We start from the raw sequence: 20418 nt of genomic DNA on the forward strand, positions 1-20418 counted from the left end.
GCACTGTTAACACCCCACTGCGCCACTGGCTGAGTGCTTTCTCCACTGCCCAGCCATCCATCAGAGCTCCATCGAACACAGGCTCTCTGCAAGGTTAGAGCCAAGTGTTCTCAAAGGCCAATGGCATTCTTGTCCTGTGCTAGCTAATCAATGCTAATCCTGTCATCAAGGGAAAATAACTGAGTTTCTGCTATAATGGACATGTGCAGGCTGATTTAGAAACTACAATTAGCTGTACTTTTAGCATTCCTACAAGGCAGGTAGGCTCATTTTGAAGCAATGATCACTTTAACTGATAGCATTAGGAATCTAAGAAGTCATAAATGATGAAATGACATTTAATTTCTTAAAGGGAAATCCTACTCATCTCTCTTTAACAGTAATTCAACAACCCTTTGGATCTCCCTCTTTTTTCTTGACTCAATCTATTTCACTTCATTACTATATCTCATGAGAAATTCCATTAACAAGTTTTATTTTGAACTGTCAACACATAATGCTTCGTACAATCTACATTTCCTCTTTGTAACTGATCCAAGCATAATCAGAAATTTAGAATGCAGCCCAGAAAGATGTGGTAGTACTACCATTTCAAACTGAAGTCTACAATTGTCTTTGTTTTATATATATATACATACACACACACACACACAAAATACACATAGAAACTCAACCAATATCTACTCACCTGTATCTCCAGATTAACCAACATGAGGATGAGAAACAGATGCCCTTTGCCTACTGACACTGAAACTAGCGAGCTCTTCTGTGCTGAGAGTCCCTAGCGACTGTTCCCAAACGTGTTTATGCCTGTTGACTTTACTACTGCAATTATATAATTCATTGTTTATTATGTAAATAGATGAAATAAGGGCATAAAGAAAGTATTATATAGATGAAATAATTAAGTGCTTCAAAAAGACTGATGAAGGCATGTGACTTTAAAAGTTCTTTTAGGATGAGTGAGAGCAAGATAACTTTAAAATACTTGTAAAACCCAGGAGCTTCTACCCAGATTGCTTCACAAATGATTTCAATCTCTGCCTCCACTTTAAAGATCTGGATACTGAAAATCACAGGAATGCACTGTAAGTGTGGTTGAGGCAAAAAAAAAAAAAAAAGGCAATTTAAAAATCCATCAGCAAATTCACAAAGGTAAAGGCCTTGGTCCTACATCAAAAGTCAGTACAAAATGTTTACCAGCTGTTCTTTTATTTTTATAATCCCAAGTTAAATAACTGCTAGTGGTCCAATCATGGTGAGTAAAAGGTGTCCAAAAATATACTCAAATATCTACTTATAGTCTTTTTTCACTATTCAATACCACATATATTTCTTTTCCAAGAGAGTTAAGTTAAAACACTTGTTGTAACATTTCCCAATTAATGACAAATTGGTGAAGACACTTACTGTTACTTAATCCTTCGAATGTGTTCCTTCCCCTTTCGGTATTTCTCTCTGAATGGCAGCACCATCCAGCTAGTGACCCAGAACACCCTCAATTCTTCCCCCAACAACCAAAAGATAAAAATAAAAACCAAGCAATTCTGTTGATTCTATTTCCTGAAAACCTTTCACAGGTATCACTCCTGCCCTGGCAGCCCCCATGTCAGCTATAACTGCTAACTAACTTGTTTTCTGACTTCTGGATTTACTGTGTACATTGTCTCCACAATTAACTTTCTAAAACAAAAATCTTATGTCACTCCTCCACTCAAAAACTGCCAATGGCTCCCTGTTGCCCAAGGGGCAAGGCTGAAAATCCATGGTTCTGCGTAGGACATGGAACCACCTACTTTACCAGCTTCAACCTCTATCACGGCTTTTAATTCATTTCCCGTTTAGGAAAAAAGTGCAGCTTGCTGCAAATGTTAACTTAATTTTAAATAAACACACTCTTTGAGGCTGAAGAAAATCTGACTGGTTTTCAACGTGAAAATAAAATATAAAAGCTGTTCTTGGAGTTATTTCTAAACAGAACTAGTCTCTAATCCTAATGTAACGGTAATGTATACATAAATCAGATTCATCAAATGAATCTTCGGCTAATTGTTCGAGAACGATGTTAACATCACGCATAGAGATGCTACGATTTCCAGGATTTGACATTTTCAGCCATCGAGAATTACTATTTTTTTGTAAATGGAAATACCACTACTAAAAATCGAATGCTATAAACAGAATGATGTCATTTGTTTCCAAAGACTATGGATATACTAGAGCGATGCAAAAATAATAAAAGCAAGGTATTTCGTGGCTAACTTTGGGAGTGAGGTTAGGTCTGGAATCCACGAGTTATCTTGGGGTAAACCTGCAGCTGCCAAGCACCACCAGCGAGTATTCTCAGGGCGACCAATGAACAGCGTGTCCCTGAATGCAACTCATGCCAGTCAGTGGCTGCTCCTCTACTCTGAGCACCCTAGGCTACTTTCTTACTCATCCTCAAGGCACTTCCTCTGACATGCCCCTAATTCCGGGGCTGTGGATTCAAGTCCTGACTCTGCCCAGTGGGCCTGAAAAACAATTTAACCATTCTGAGCCTCAGTTTCCTCATCTGTAAAAAAGGGGGAAATGGTAGTACTTCCTCATGGGGTCACAGGGAGAAAACACAGCATTTGCCTGGCACACTCTAAGTCCTCAGAAGGTTTGGTGTCCCTGTTGCTATGAACTGAATTGTGTCCCCCTCCCCCAACCCCACTCCCTCATTCATATGTTGAAGTCCTAAAGCTCCAATGTAACTGTATTTGGAGACAGGACTTTTAGGAGGTAATTCAGGTTAAATGAGGTCATGAGGGTGGGGTCCTATTCTGGTAGGACTGGTGGCTTTAAAATAAGAGAAAGAGATCTCCCTCCACTTGCACTTGGCCATGCAAGGACACAGTGAGAAGGTGGCCATCTGCAAGTCAGCAAGAGAGCCCTGACCAGAATCTGACATTGTGGCACCCTGATCTTGGGCTTCCAGCCTCCCTCTCAGACTTCCAGAACTGTGAGAAATTAAATTTCTATTGCTTAAGCCACCAAGCCCATGATATTTTGTTATAGCAGCCTGAGCTAATAATACACCAGTTCTTGTTTCTATTCTCGTGATGTGACTCCATTTAAATTAGATGCTGTATGGATCTCTCTTACCAGACCGGTACCTCTTTCAGAGCAGAATATGAGTCTTATTCACCTTTGCCTCTTCTTAACACCTACCATGGTGATTTGAACACAGTAGGCAGTCAATAAGTGTTTAGTTTATTGATGAAAAGAATGAGAACTTGATTTTAAACAAACATTTCCCTTCTATAAAACTTGGTGTTAAATTATAAGAGCTAAGTGTCATCGCTAGACATATATTTAACTATTCAGAGAGTATTGATGTATAGTATAGCAAGAGTCATTTTTTGTTATATTTTTACTGACCTCATCCTGCAGAGAAGTCTCAATATGTAGCCTGAATAATGAAAAGAAAATGTTTTTTCTCTTGACTTGATCCAAAGTATCTGCCATAAACAGCAACATATCAATGCAAAATGTCATAGTCCCTTTATGATCGCCTTGAAGCATTCCAAGTTCACAACCCTGCCACCAACTACACTGTACTACCATCATACATTTGTACTGAATTTGTAACCCAAAAGGGATCATATACAGTGTCTAAGTGCTAAATGAATACCCGAGTGTTACAATAACCAACGAACACTACACAGATTGTCTAATATATACAAGCCTTAGAACGAGTGAGAGAAATTCATCGTCTTATCTAATTCTCCCAATGAGTCAGTTTACCCGAGACCCTGCAACACCACTTTCCAATACTCTAGGGCAGATCTCCTATTACAAGGGATCCACGCATTTATAGGACAGGGAAGCATGGCACATACAGTGGGACCTCAGTAAAACTCATGGATGAAAGCAAGAATCATTCATGTATCATTTACTAACTGAGCACCTACTACATGCCAGACACTAGGTGCAACAGTGAGTAAACTATACAATGGTCTTAATCTCAAGGAGCATAGTCTAGCAGAGTTGTAGTGGGGGGGTATTATGTTAGGGAATGAATGCAGGTAGTACTAGCTGTACATGGTAGTGCAAGATCTTAAAAAAAAAATGTGAGATGAAACCATGTAAAGTGATCTTAATAATAAATGGGAAAATTACAATTGTCCTGTGACATAAATTTTTTAAATTGAAACATTAAACTCACTGCGAACATCATTTTCAATGGTGAAAAACTGAAAGCTTCTCTTCTAAGATCAGGAATACGACAAGGGCGCCTACTCTCACCATTTCTATTCAACATAAAACTGGAAGGCGTCCAAAACAGAAAGGAAGAAATAAAATTATCTCTATTTGCAGATGATCTTACATGTATAAAATCCTAAAAATAACCACAAAAAACATCAGAATAAACAAATTCAGCAAAGTTGCAAGATAGAAAATCAACACATAAAAATCATGTGCACATCTATATACTAATAGTGAATAATCTGAAAGGGAAATTAAGAAACAATTCCATTTACAAAGCATCAGAAAGAATAAAATACTTAGGAATAAACTTAACCAAGGAGGCAAAAAACTTGGAGTATACTGAAAATTACAAAACATTGTTGAAAGAAATTAAAGAAGACACCAATTAATGGAAAGATGTCCTATGTTCATGGATTGGCAAACTTAACATTGTTAAGATGTCAATACTACCCATAGCTATCTACAGATTCAATGCGAACTATCAAAATTCCAACATTTTTCAAAGAAATAGAAAAATCCATCTTAAAATTCATATGGAACTCAAAGTATCCCATACCGTCAGATGCCAAGACCATTCAATCAGAAAAAGACAGTCTTTTCAACAAGTGGTGCTGGGAAAAACTAGACATCCATGTGCAAAAGAATAAAGTAGAACATTTACCTACACCATACACAAAATTAACTTAAAATGGATCAAGGACCTAAAAGTAAGAGCTAAAACTCTATAACTCTTAGAATAAACATAGGAAGAAAGCTTCATGTCATTAGATTTGGCAATGATTTCTTGTATGTAACACCAAAAGCACAGGCAACAAAAAAAAGTAGAAACTGGACTATATCAAAATTAAAAACTTTTATGCATTGAAGGACACTATCAACAGAGCAAAACGGTAACTGCAACCCAGTGAATGGGAGAAAAATATTTGCAAGTCAGATATTTGACAAAGATTAAAATCCAGAATAAAGAACTCCCGCAACTCGACAACAACAAAAAAACCAAACAACCAATTTTAAAATGGGCAAAAGACATGAATAGAAAATTTCTCCAAAGAAGATATACGAGTGATCAACAAACACATGAAAAGATGCTCAACATCACTAATCACTAGAGAAATACAAATCAATACTACAATGAGATACCACTTCATACCCAGTAGGATAATTATAAAAAATAAAAAATAAACAGAAAATAACAAGTGTTGGCAAGAATGTGGAGCAATCAGAACCTTCATGCATTGCTGATAAGAATGTAAAATGATGCAACCAACATAGAAAACAGTATGGGGGTTTCTAAAAATCTCAAACAAATGTTTGTATACCCATATTCTAGCAGCATTATTCAAACTAATCAAAAGGTGGAAGCAACCCAAGTGTAGATCAACAGGTAGACGGATAAACAAAATGTGGAATTACACGTACAATATATATACATATAAAATGTGGTATATACATACAATGGAATATTGTTTGGCCTTAAAAAGAAAAGAAATTCTGACACAGGCACAAGGATGAACTTTGAAGCCATTATGCTAAATCAGATAAGCCAGTTCACAAAAGGAAAAATATTGTATGATTCCTCTTGTATGAGATACCTAGAGTAGTCGAATTCAGAGAGACAAGAGGCAGAATGGTATTTGCCAGGGAGTAGGGGACAGAGGATGGGTTAGCATTTAATAGGTACGAAGTTCCAGTTTGAAAAAGTTCTGGAGATGTAATACAGTTACATCTGTACCATGGGTGTGGTACAGTTACACAACAATGTAATTGTACCCAATGCCACTGAAATGTACAGTTAAAAACAGTTAAAATAGTAAGTTTTTTCTTATATTTTACAATTAAAAATAATTTTAAAACATTAAAAATAATGTTAGTTATATAAGGAAATGAGAAAAACAGTAAAACTAATATTTATTCAGTGCACTATCATTTAAAACATTAGAAACATTAGCATTAAAGTGCCTGACTTGTTTGTAAAAACTTATCAAAAATATTTGAACAGAGCTGGCCTTCTTTGTGTCATATAACTTATGACGCAGAATGAGTACTAGTGCTATGACTTGGTGAATTGTCTTACTTCTTACTAAGTTTGAATCAGCTTCTGACACATTAGCCTCTGTGCTTCCAATGTTGTGAAGTATCTCCGAGAATTTCTTTGATGTGAAATTTTTTGCCTGCATAACCACTCTGGGACATTTTCATCTTTTTACTTACAACCACTTTCCTCTCTGTCAATAAGCTCGCCTCCACTGGCACATGTGGCTGCACATGTAATCTTTCATGTGGTGGCAGGGACAACATTCCCAGCTCAGCTATTCCTTCTATAACTCCATTTATGCTTGATTCATATCACTTCCAGCATTATCACTTTTTCTTTACTACACTTTCATCTTTGTTGGCCAATTCCCTCTTTCAATTATCGATTTTTGTAAAATGTTATGTGGGTCTATCACCATGAGACAAGGAGTCAACACAAGGACACATTTTGCTTTCTGTGTGGGAAATAAGAGATGCACAGTGACCAATTACAAGCAGATCTGAAAGAAGTGACGTGATTGGTCACTGATAATGATGTGTATCTGTTACATCTGTGGTGATTTGTGGGCTGAAGAGCTAGCAACTTGTATATGCACTTACAGTTTATACACAGAGGTAACAAATTTGAACCATGTTATTGGGGAACTGGTTATTTAACTAACCTCTGGTAAATGAAATCCATGCATATTAGAATCAAGCGAATCAAATACTATCTGTGTATAATTACAAACTGAGGTAAGAAGACCAGAGAAAAGGAACATGATTCTTAGAGAATCTTCAAGAATCGGAATGAAGACCATGATGGCTAGAAGTCAAAGAGAAAGGGAGAGCACAGCAATGCAAGACAAGGCTCCAGAATGACTTAATTGGCCAAATTACTCATACTTTAAATAAATGTTAATATAGATTCTAAAGCTCATTAAAAACTAAAATCTTCATCAATTTAAAACTATTTTGCTTCTCCATTTTTATAGAGACCACCGTATGAAAAGAAGAGCTATGAGCCTACTTTATAGCATAAGCTTACTTGGTTTTGTACTGCTCCAGCCCAGAAGGAAGACAACGAAATGATTTTAAAATATAAGAAAAAAAAGAGATAAAGCAGTCCATGGTCAAGGGGCAAACCAAGAAGGGCCAAGCCACACTACAGAGATCCTGTCAGAGATTCTGTTCCTAATCCTGAGAGTAGGAGGAGGCTGTATTAGTTTCCTGTGGCTGCTGTAATAAATTACCACAAACTTGGTGGCTTAAAACAACAGAAATGTATTCTCTCCCAGTTCTGGAGGTCAGAAGGCTGAAAGCAGTTCCACGAGGCTGAAATTGAGGGATAGGCAGGGTCTGCTCCTCTGGAGGCTCTCAGGGAGAATCCCCCCTGACTGAACCAGCTTCCGGTGGCTGCCATCACTCCAACCTTCAAAGCAGCATCTCAAATTTCACTCTCAGCTCCATTTTCCTACTGCCTTCTTCTCTGAGTGTACAAAAATCTTCCTCTGCCTCCCTCTTATAAGGATACATGTGACTGCATCTATCTAATCTGGGTGGAATGAATATCCACCCAGATAACCTTCCCATCCTAAAACCTTTAACTTTAATCACATCTGCAAAGACCCCTTTTTAGCCATATAAGGAAAAGAGGTTCCAGAGAGTAAGATGTGGATATCTTTTGGAGGACCATTTTTCAGCCTTAGACAGAGGCCATGAAAGGGTTCTTAGCAGAGAGGCAATATGAACAAACTCATCATGTTGAAAAGATCACTGTGGGGCGGGGGCGTGGAGGAAGGACAGAGGAGATGAGGAAGCCAGCTGGGCTTCGGCAGTTGTTCAAGTGAGAGGTGTTTTGGACTAGGTGGTGGTGGTGGAGATGAGGAGAAGTGAATGGAGATTAATTACTCTGGAGGGAAAACTAGCTGTAACAGAAGATAAGAGGGAGGTGCCAAGAGGACCTTTTAGACTTCTGATGTGTATAGCTGTGTTTCAAGTGGTGCTACCCACTGAACTTGGGAGCACTGGAAGAAGACCAGATGTGCCAGAGACGATCAGGCTTAACAAGTGACATTCAATATTGCTAGGTAATACCAAGAAGTGAAACAAGGGGGTTCCTTCAGAGGAAGCAGAGGAAACAGCATACACCCTAGGGCTGGGGCCAGATACTCCACTCATAATCTTTCAAAGTGATAGTACTTATCCTTGGGGTTGCTGAGAGAATTGAGATTAAGGATGAAATGCACATGACACGGTGCATTAAGAGTATGCACTGATTACCCATGTGATCACTATTCACTGTCATTCTTTCCCTGGGCAGCAATGCAAGCAAAAACCAAGACTCTTGTATGATTACAAAACTATAATACTTCTAACTTTATTCCGATTCCTCTCTAGCTTTGGTGATTCATATTCATTTACTGCTAAGGCCTGATGCTCATTTAGAGTTACTGATACATTCTGAAAATAACTGTGTAGCTAAAGTCAAATTTTTTTTTACAGTTTTCCTAATTCTGTCGTTAATGTGTATCAAGTATCTCCCTAACTCATCAGCATTAGTTCCTTCTCTAGCTTAAGTCATACAAATAGATAATCAACTAAATTATCTCCATTATATGCCAGTAACAGACAAAGCCAACGTTGATAAACAGTTTAGAGAGAGAGCATCCAAACCACATTTTATCAGCTACTAAAAAGGCTTTCCGACCAATCCTTTGACAAGGGTTATTTTTTCAGTAGCAAAATGGATCAATATATTTTTATTATTTTCTCAATAAGTTATAATAAGATTTCTTTATTATGTATGGCAATAACCCATAAATTGCATGAATACTTTAAGGATTAAACACAGCTCTTTACACAAGCCATTTGAACACCAATTTACTTTAGATAATCATTTAGAAATTTTAAGTTTCTCTATTACTTGGTTAAAAGACATTTCAAAGTGAAACTAGAGACTTATTCTTCATAGTAAAATTTTACTTAACTAGTTCTTAGTAAACAACTCTGAACTTCACACAGAAGTCTCTCACCAAGGCATCTGCATTTTCCTTTAGTTTTTAGTAGAGCATAGGTCAAAAATTTTCATGTGTGTTTACTTCATTATTCACAAGCTTCTTTCACTATAAATTTAGCGTAGCTAAGATTTGGTTTTGCTTTGAGATAAAATTCAACATTCTTCCATCAAGAGAAAAGCTCATAATTTCACGGTAGCCTTAACTATAAGCCCAGATCTGAGATGCCACACATGGGCCAAAGAAAAACATCCAGCCCATTCTCTCATTTCTTGCCATTTTCATGTTAGCATTTTCTCCAGAACAAGCATCTTTAAGAATTCCACCATAGCAGGTCCTGACACCTGGCTACACTACTTCAGAGAGCCCTTTCCCCTCCCCCGTGCGTCCCCCTTTCTCTGTGCTATTTCAAGAGGCATAACATCTAGCTCAAATTGTAACTTTGGTAATTCAAAGTAATGAATGTCTCCTCAATCATCAATACAGAAATAACCAAAAACCTTCAGATGCCTGTGGTTGATAGCTGAAGCCAATGGCATTCCAAGTAAAAAACAAAACTCTCCTGCACAATTACAGCTGTAATGTGGAGGAAAGCGAGAAGCCCAATGACTCTGACAACTGCAGGCCTGCAAAAGCAGCCCCATTCTCGCCTTGGATGGTTCAAGAGTCACATCAGACAAGTATGCAGCTGATGAATTCAACATTTCTTTATTTTAGACCTAAATAAGAAAGAGGGTGAGCATGCTCTACAAGACACAAAGATAATAAGTTTTCTTGCTCCAGAGATCAGTTGACAATACATAACCCGGGATTTTACAATTCACTGTTTAAAATGAGGTAGGAAGAAAGCAACTGAAGGCTTGCCAGTGACATTATACTGTAAACAATCCTAACAAGGCCACACAGCATGGATCTTAGTTAAATCCTATTGTTTCTCAAAGCCCAAATCTCCATCATTAAGCAAATTCAACTGTGGATCTGGATACAAAACGTCATTTTCCCTCATCTTCTGTCCTGTTAGAATAGTATTTTACTTGTGATCGATATAAAACGATAGAAACATTTTAAAATCTGTTAATCTGGTGATGGTTGCTTAATGGATGAATAACTTACATGAAGTAAAGCCTAAATGAGAGCTGCTGCAGAGATGAGGCAAGCGAATGCAGTTCCAAAACAAAAGGATCTGTATCTAGATGATAAGGCCAAAGTGGGAAGAGCAGCAGATAATGTTCATTAACCATAGGAACTTGGAGAGAGAGATGCATCATGCTCAGACTCACGTTTTCCTAGAAAAGCCCCACGGGGCAAGGAACATGATGGTGCGATCAAGCATGTAAGAACAGGCTGAGCTAACATGTATCATGGGATGCAGCTGAAGTCACGGTTGAGGGTGGGACCAGGGAAGGCTCTGCAGATCTGTGTATGGAAGAACCCTATCAGAGATTAAATTGTGTTTGGTGGTGGTGGTGGGGGGGGGGGTTCCAACTAACTGCTTCTAAGTAACACATCATGAAGCATACTGCCCCATTTTCTCCCATCCTAGAACAATCACTTTTGTGGTCCCCTTGGCTATGTAACTTTGGGGCAACTGTCCTTATTCCTAGGGATTTGCTCCCATTTGTATGTGTGAGTAAAAGGCTTGCTCACTTCTTGGGAAGGATGTGGACCAGTTTATTCCCTGAGAGTCAAAGTTAGAAAGACCTGGGTGTGGACAGGGCTAGGAGACTAGGCTCTGAAATAAAGTCACCTGGGGCTGGAAAAATCACAGGTCCTGCAAGCTAGCTCCACAAAGAATGAAGAAGGGAAGGGGCCCCAGTGGTTCTCTATCCACATGGCAAGGAATGGAAGACGGGTGCTGAGAGCCCTTCTTGGAACTGTTTGGGCCCTGGAAGCTGCCATGAGTGTGACCTGGAAAGACTGGTGTTTAAGAGCAGCAACCCAGAGGCCCAGCACTGGAGAAACCCCACCCCGGGGCTCCGCCCTGGCACCTGTGGTCACAGAGGCACTGAAGGCACTGCCTTCTCCACCACGCTCCTGGGCAGCCCCTTTCCTCCCTGTGAGTAGAAAGTCCTCCCACCCTGTTAGGGGGAGATTCCTAGTAGCCCCAGGATTTCAGCTTCAGAGATCAAACGTTCTCTTAGCCTCATGCCCCGCCCCCAAGCTCACTGCCTCTCAGTGGAGGCATCCTGGAAATCTGATGGGCTGTTTGGGGGCAACACAGTAACAGGAGTGGAAAGGGCCAAAGATGCAAGACATCCTGCAACACACAAGATAGTCCCGTGTTGTCTGATGTCCTGCACAACCTCTGAACATCTGGAAATTCACACAGATGAAAAACCGTTTATCATTAGTTATAAAACCTACCTCCATTGATATAAAAGCACAAAACCATTCTGGCACTGTTAAATATATCCTTTTTATCAAGATTTGTTTACAATTTTAGAAAATCATGTCATCCTTTAAGCCCAGACATCTATTAAAGGCTTCGTTCTCCAAAGTACTTGGTTTGGGGAGGGATTTAAAGATGGGAGGTCTGTGTTCTGAGACACTTTGTCAGCACACATCCCATGTCTAATGCAGGGAATTAGTTATTATTCTGACACTGCCCTGACATATGCAGCCTGGCTCACTGCAAAAATGTCATGCTTCCTCATTTTCTCTACTTCAAGAGTCAGTGTTTTGCTTTGAAATAGTATCCCTACTTCAATAAAGGTTATTTCTCTGCTTTCTCTTAACATATAAAAATAAGTTTGGTCTGTTACATCTTTTATTTTAAAAAGCACCCATTCTCTCATTTCTCTACTATGGAATGGCTTCTGATCTTTTTGTAATCCAAATTTATTCATTATACACAGGAGTAAGAATCTAACTACATCTGATGAAGGTATACTGTGCATTTACATTTTAATTTACACATTTTTTATTATGAATCTCTTTTTACTTCTTTACAATACTATTTGGGCATTCTATTGACTTTTACACATTGTATGTATGGGGAGATCATTTCATCTGTCAATTTCATTTTAGAACTACAGAAAGAGACTTACAATATTCGTTACAAGAAGAGGGTATTAGACCTGATAGAGTCGACAGCTACTGCTCTAGAAAGCTTCCCCTCCCAGCCACCAAGTTCTTACAGAGACCAGTTCTTCCTGAAATCCAGGATAGAGATTTGGAATCAGGGAACAAGATTTCTGACTTCTCATGCCAGAGAGGGAAATACCAGATCACGTCACGCCACCACCACCCATAGGTAGCCCAGAGCCCCGCAGGTGGCTGATGAGAGAAGTAAAAGGGCCAGCCAGTTAGGTTAGGCCTCCTCTTGACCTAACACAACACTAGGCCGAGGACAGAGGCCCAGAGTTCCAGCTGCTCAGGCCAGACAAAGCTGAGGCCCGTGACCACTTGAGAAGCAGGAGACTTAATCAGAGTGCTCAGCTTTCCCATGATGGCACATGTCAAGACTGGCTTGTGTTCAGTGGCAGCTCTGCTCCACCATCGCCCCACGCTGAGCAGCCTGGATGCACCGAAGGGAAGAGGCTGATGGGCCAGACAGAAGACCTGCTGCTTATGACAAGCAGAGTGTCAAACCAAGGGGTACTCTGGCACACCTCCACTGGGTCGATAGACATGTCCACTCCTTAATAAGAAATAGGGGAGGGGAGAATGAAAACTCAAGGCTTCAGAGATCCTAAAGGCACTGCCTCCAGGCTACACTTGCCGACTGACAAAGGGAAACAGAAATGCCTAAAAAACCTTGGAACCCACATTACTCCAGCAACCTCAGGAAGGCCAGGAACACCTGACAGAGAAGTCCATCCATCTCTACTATCTCAGCCCTCTCGTGCAGACAGCCATGCAAACAATGTCCACACATCACCAGTGCTGGAAAAGGGGGCAGAAGGATGCTGCAGGAGCACTAAGGAGTCACATCACCTTTTCATGGAAATCTGAGCTGAGTCTTGAAGACAAGTAAGAACTAGTTCCATGAAGCAAAATACTGCAGCATGACTAGAGGGAAAGGGATAAGGGAAGAGGCAGGAGGGAGGCAGGGAAGCAGACAGACCAGATCACAATACATCCTATGCCAAAGCAGGACCTCAGCCTTTATCCTGTAGAAGACTGGGAGTCACAAAGGGTCTAAAGCTCAGGGTGACACATTCCCTGAGGATGGACCTCTCTGATGGTTTATTGGGTAGCCTCTGGGTGCAGGAGTGTGGTTGGAATATTGCTGGGGAACTCACCACAAAATGTCTTAGCAGCACACAGGTAAACTTTTATTTTCATAAAAGTTACAGAGAGAGGTAGTGTAGGGGTTAAACACACAGACTCTGAAGCCTTACAGCCTGAATTCAAACAAGCCCTCCTCCCACTTACCGTGAAACCCTGGGTATGTCATCCAATGTCATTGAGCTTCCCCTCCTCCCCCTACACAGAGGAAGGTAACAAGAGACCCCCTCACAAAACTGTGGAAGGATTAAATGATTGACACACGGGGAGTCCTGGTGTGTGGCCTGGCACACAGTAAGCACCATTATGTGTAATAAGCACCATTACATGTTTATTTTGATGTGTATTGAGAAAAATAAGCCACCTAAACTAGTGATTTCACAGATATTACAGCTTTGGACAAGACGGTTAAAGTGACACTTTTTGAGGTAGAGTTAAAAATATTAAGCAATACTTCCTTAAAGAAAGGACCTGCTTCTCACCTTTCTGTTCTGTACAAGGCAGACACTCTCATGGGGGCTTTTCCTGCAATAATGGACTATTTTCCTGCAAGACAGGAGTAACTACCTGTTGTATGCGTTTCTTGTATTCTGAAATTCTTAAGCAAGAAGGAAGAGATGGGGAAAGCAACCTTCGCTGGGGAAAGAGGCTAAGATGGCGAACTATCAACCATCTTTACACTTGAAAAGCTCCTATTCTCAGTCTTGAAATCAGATGTCAGAAAGTCATGGTCTCTTCTTTCACCATAAATTTATGAATAGTTTTATATAAAAATATGTTTTTATAACTATGTGTGGTGACGAAGTTAACTAGACTTATGATCATTTCACAACAAATACAATTGAACCATTAATGTTGTAAACCTGAAGCTAATAGTTATGTCAATTATACCTCAATTAAAAAAAAAACAAACATGTATTCAAAGTCGTTTGTGCAGAAATTGGAATGGATGTCCCCCTATAACCAAAAGGCTTTAAGCGGTGATTAGATCCCCGGGTTAGCCCACAAAGGCCTTATTTGATCCCACATCGGACCTATGTTACCAGCTGCACGGCACAGTATGAACTCAGGGAACAGAGGAAGTGGCGGAAGAGGTATAAAACAGAGATGAGTTCGTGGCTGGCACTACGCAAAGTTTTGAAATAACAGAAATTCATCTTTGCTAATTTACTCTCTGTACTTCTTTTACATTCTCTCTTCTCCTTGTGTCCTTCTCGGCATTAGCCTGCTTAGACTTCTGTCTCACTGCTGTTTCTAGCTAAGTAGGAAGGTTACCCTGGTAAAGGAGTATGTGGTATGGAAAATGGTATTTTAAAACAGACTATGCAAAGGGTCTAGAGGCCTGAAATCTGATGTGTTTGGGGATCTACAAGTGGTTTTGTGTAACTAGGACATAAAGCGCTCCATGCTTCAATACTACAACTCTCCCTTTTCTGTCTTGTCTTCAATAACATTTCCTTTGACTCAGTGGAGCTCCTCCTAACTGGAGTAGTGAAAGATGGTTATCTCAGCAAACTGCTTGTTAACACAGCATGTGTGACTCAGTGCACTTTTAAGGGTTCACATTTTTAACTGTGTATCTGTATACAAATACACACACCCCTCAGTATAGCTATTCACTTCTTTCTAATAATTTCCTATATAAACTCTCTCATTTTTCTACAGTCAGTTGCATTTTTAAAAGAATCCCAATTAAGCCAAGTGAATCTTTCATGAATGTTTAATTGGGATCTTTTTAGACAGTGCAACAGTTGAAAAAAAGAAAAAATGAGTGTTTTTACAAACACACTACTAGGTCAAGGAGGATGGAAAAAGCAACAAATGAGTTTCCTGTCTCTCCTGCCAGTTCCCTTACACCATTTCTGCTTCTAATTGCTTCTCCTTTTTTGGCATTTCTGCACCTATGGACTCTCCACAGACCTGGCAGCAAGAGCGGCCAATCGTGCAGAAACCATGGGCAGCCTGAGAGCTTTTCCTGTCCTCCAACATATCTGACATGGTTTGAGGCACAGAAGAGGCTCAGACCAGCCCAGGTCTCTTACACATACATGCCTTTTGAGTTTTTTCCATAGAGAACCATGGTTTGTGCCAGAGGTCAAAAAATTTTTCTCTAAAGGGTCAGAGAGTAAATATTTTAGGCTTTACAACCCATGTGGTCTCTGTCACAGCCATTCATTTCTGTTGTATTGCACAAAGAGCCACAGAACATACACAACCAAATGAGTGTGGCTATGTCCCATTAAAACTTTATTTGGAGGAAAAAAAAAAAAGCAGACAGCAGGCTATAGTTTGCAATCTGTGGGTTATATTGAGTCATTTCTATGGTAAGTCTGGCTCCATAATCAACATATTAACAAATAAAGCCACATGTCATATGGCTTTGTCATATGTGCCATAAACTATGTTGAACAATCTAAAATCCATATGTTCATTTTTAATATACACATTTGCTTGCAATTTTTCCTTGCTCTTAGTTTTTAATACATTTCTGCCATTTTTATAATTTAAAACAAAATGAAAAAGAAAAATATCACGGTTCATAATGCCAACTATGTACTAATTCTGTATCATATTCATGCAATTTATCCCCAATGAACATTCATTATAACCACTATATGCTTGCTTTAGCTGACAATGACAAATATGACTTTATTAATATCTACAGGCAGAAATCAGTGGTAGTGTTGGCAGGGGTAAGAATTATAGATATTTTAAGATTAAAAAGAATGCCAGGAGTTAAAGCAGGAGGTGGAGACAGTGGCTTCAAGGGACGGAGGGACAGTAAATGTCAGGCCTGTGGAAATAAGAACAGCGAAGCTCATTTTGTCCAGGAGCTCCAAATGTCCCTTGCCTTCCTCATAGCTCAGCGTGCTTCGCCTCTCTTGCTAGTCCTCTAATCAAGAAACGAAGTAATATTTCAAGCCAAAAAAAAGATGATGACATCAAGACCCTGAGGCCCCAAGGAACCAAGAGTTAACTATGGATGTGAGGGCCACACCATGTGGGACATGATGGTCATCAACTGACCAGTCCCCCAGCAGCAAAATAACCCTGAAAAGCAGCGCTGACTCACAGGAAACATGGACCAACTAGTGAATCTAAGAAAATAACAAGTGCAGAATGAGCCATCAATGTGACAACTTAATAATATTGATCAACTTGTAATTTTCATCCCTCTTCTCCAGGTGCCATTTCACATCTCCATGTGGGTTTTTTACTGTTTCCTCTCCTAGACTTCCATACCTACCTCACCACCTCTCACATTCTCCTCCTCTCCTCCCCCCACCATTCCTCCCAACTCCTGCTAATTAAGCTCACTCACTTCTACCTCATTATGATGCTCAGGCCTCATTTCTTCAACAAAATTTTCCTTCAAGCTGGGCTATAAAGTTCCTTCTCTCCACTCCTGCAGGCCATGGATGTTTCCCAGCCTCCCTACACCACGACACGTAAAAATCTAGTGCCTCCCTGTGCACAGAACCATACTCTATCTTACCCTGTGCCTGAGTACCTAAAGGTCTGAATGTGTGTCACACATGCTAACATCAGTTAGGAGTAAGGGGAGGGGGAGGGACGGTGGAAGGGGGGAAAAAGGGAACATTGCTGGATTAGAGCACTGAGATCTAAGATCAAGGAATTTGGTTTCAAGTGGTCAGTATCATGAATTTATAATGGTATGCCCTTTAACTCAAAGTGGAAAAGCCCCAAAGCAGCACCAATCTGTCCCAATCTCTGGGAACACAACTTTAAGTGTGTAGCACAAAAAATAGGGCAGCTTGTTACATTACTATTGTTACAATAGAAGTGGCAGCTACATTTTGAAATCCCAACTAAAGGCTCTATTATGCATATATTTCTAATTCCTATATGCATGATGTCTGATTATACAATAAAGACTTTCCACTAATTCAGAAAAGCCTTCATGAAAATCTGTTCCTATGAAGTAACCATTTCTCATTAATGAAACTTTTATCATCCTAGTAATGTGGCTTGAGAAAATGACCTTCTTGCTTTAATAAAAATGTTATTGTTATGCTAGATACAAAATATGTATCTACTTGTTAAAACTGTAACAATGAGATTATGGACGGTTTACCAGTATGGGAAGGGTGGTCTTCTGTGACAAAACAATACTAAGAAAAGAGATAACCAATTGCTCTCTCTTCTGTAAACTAAGCTAGACGTGATCCTCAAACACTTCGGATGAAATCCCTCTTTTCCTAACAAAGGCCATTCAACTTTGGAACAGGAAAAGAAGTTTCAAATGCATAACAGGATCTAAATCTTTCAACTGCAATATGTGAGGCCAACTTTAAATATAAAAGTATCTCTCATACAAGATGTTTTATCTTCTACTTAAACTACATCATCAAGAAGAAAGCCTAATATTTGTGAGGAAAGTATCAAGTACAAAAGCTGACTAGTGTTTATTGAATGCTTACATTGTGCCAGCTACTATGGATTATTTTTTCACTCTAACCACCACAATATAAGAAGCCCAAGTCAGCAGCTACAAAAGTGGCAAAACTAGGATTGCAAGCCTGATTGCGGGAAAGCTCATGGAATAACGCTACCACCACTGTCCAACCCTAAAAAAGTTTAAGCTGCTAAAGAACAAGGTCATGGGGCAAATTACAAAATATAATCAATTCAGTGAGACAGGCAGAATGGTTTAACGAAAACAGCCCTTGATTTAGAATCACAGTGCTTGCGTCCTGATCCATGCTGAATACTGAGACTTGAGTCCCTCATTATAAAATTGTCATGATAAAATACACATTAGAGCTGTCACTAGAACATTAAGAATATAAGGAAACATGCCTAGCACTGCCCTTGACAGAGAACAGATACAATATTCCATTTCCTTCTTTATCTTCAGTTCCCATTTCAAAATAAAGCAGACAAGTACAGCATAGGGAATATAGTCAATATTGCAATAATATTGTATAAAACTAATATGATTGTTTGTCAACTTCAATTTAAAAATATACAAGCAGACAGCTCTATTTATAAAATATAAATCTTCATGGGACACCTCCCCGCTTTCTCATCCCCAACAGACTCGCCCACAGAGAGGTGCATCTCTGCTGCTACTGTGAGCAAAGAGTTTTCCTATCACTCTAATCTGCCTTCTATTACCATTGCATAAAACTGTCTGGATAAAATATAATAGCAAAAATACTGTTATTTCATGCTTTCAATACGTAGGAACCAAGAGGTAGTAATTTAAGTACTACACTAAAGCAGTTTAGAAGAAAAAATGATCATTAAAGTAAGTAACACATTTCAAAGTAATTAGTATCCAGACATGCAAGCACCTTATCTTGATCAGCAACTAAAGGAAGTAAGCTTGACTAAGACTTTCTCCATCTCTCTCATACAACACAGTCGAAAAAATGTCAGAGCACGGTACATAAAACATTCAGATGAAATATTCTTTTTTTTCATGACATACATTCTCAGAGGGCTAAATAAACTGCACAAGAAAGACTGAGGGGCAAGTAAATCTTTTAAATCTATTCTTCATGAAAAGCCTTGATAAAACTCTGGCTTGAAATTAAGACTGTATGCTTGAAAAATAAAATGTTCTGAGTAAAGCTGAGTAGTTTTCATTTACAGGTTTAAAAAACTTATTTAAAAGTAAAATGTCTTTAGCGAAAAGTTTACAGTTGTGCGGTATTTGCTTTGTCATTAAGTATATGGAAGCTCCGATCCAAACGAACCAGTACTCTGAGGTCTGAAAACCTGCAAGGCATCTGTATTTCACCCTATCTTCTCTCTCATTTTTTTACAGACTGTGTCTCTCAATTACAGCTCCATATCTTTCCTCTTATTCTTATCAAACCACCAAATCTAAAAAAAGGGTGAAGCATATGACCCTTTAACGCTGACGGGGAAGCTGCTAATCAACACCCTAGTCTTGTCCATAGTCAAAAGGCAAATCACAAACTTGCTTTCTAAACCAGAAAGCATATGCTTCTCGTCCCCTATGAAATTGAAGGCTCCTCCCACTCACGAGAAAACTACCAAGTTTCAGCTGTTTCCTTCTTTTAAGACGATTAACTGAATACATGTGTTCTTCCCTCCGCTCTTACATTTATTTAAAATCCTTCCATTTTTTAAGTTAGAGAAATCTATAAAAATACGCTCGCCTGAAAGGCATTGGGAACTGATTTTGAGGGCTGAGTTTCAGAAGACAGGCAGAGAGAGAGATGAGTGAGCAGAGTTTGGTTGAGTTTTTTTTTTCTTTTAATTCCTGCCACAAGGTAATTATTCATATCTGTTAACAAACGATAAAAGCTTTTGGAATGCACAATGATGCAAAGCGACGGGAGGCACAAGAAACAGGCACCATGCAGCTGGTGTGCTCCGTGCCACAAAGGCTGCCGCGGGCAGCACGTGAGCCGGAATCATAACACTGTAAGTCCAAGGCTCACTACTGCCTCAAATCGCACCCAGTTCCACGTCCCAAAGCCAAAGGGCTCCGGCGGGAGGGCAACCTACGACAGAGAAGCTGACAAACACTGGACGCCCCTCTCGGAGGGCAAGGCAGGGGATAAATGAGGGGAGAGTGCAGGAGCACGGAGAAGATGCGCGGCGGGTCCCAGGGAGAGAAACAACCGGGTGGGGGTGGAAAGGGGCGATGAGGTAAAGGCGCAGAAGCGCCGGCTGCAGCTCAGGCCGACTGAGACGACAGGGGGACCGGGGCCAGGGATTAGTGACCAACGGGAGGGGGAGGGCCATCCGCAGACTGAAGCGCGTGAGCCAGACCCGAGGTGCGCGTGGCCGGGGCGGGGAGGCAGGGCGCATCGGTCACCTGTATTGTTTGAAAAGCTGGTCCGACTCCCTAAAGCCGTTGTTGAGCAGCATGTTGATGCCGGCCAGGGCCAGCTCCGCGTCCTGCAGGGGCGCCGCCGCAGCC

General features: G+C 40.0%; 1 protein-coding gene across 2 annotated transcripts in view; it reads right to left on the bottom strand.

The window, feature by feature from the left end:
- The window catches only part of TTC39C (tetratricopeptide repeat domain 39C), an 87252-nt gene that overhangs the window by 65976 nt on the left and 858 nt on the right, over window positions 1-20418 (bottom strand). The window contains exon 1 of one of the 2 annotated variants that reach the window (XM_006920025.3): window positions 20314-20412. The exons of the other annotated variant lie outside the window; for it this stretch is intronic. Within the exon in view, the coding sequence (XP_006920087.1) occupies window positions 20314-20366 (53 nt within the window). The 5' untranslated portion in view covers window positions 20367-20412. Of the gene's footprint in view, window positions 1-20313; window positions 20413-20418 lie in introns of those variants that run through there. 2 annotated transcript variants of the gene reach the window in all.

This window comes from Pteropus alecto, unplaced genomic scaffold (assembly GCF_000325575.1).
Source record: "Pteropus alecto unplaced genomic scaffold, ASM32557v1 scaffold146, whole genome shotgun sequence".
NCBI classification, from domain to species: Eukaryota; Metazoa; Chordata; class Mammalia; order Chiroptera; family Pteropodidae; genus Pteropus; species Pteropus alecto.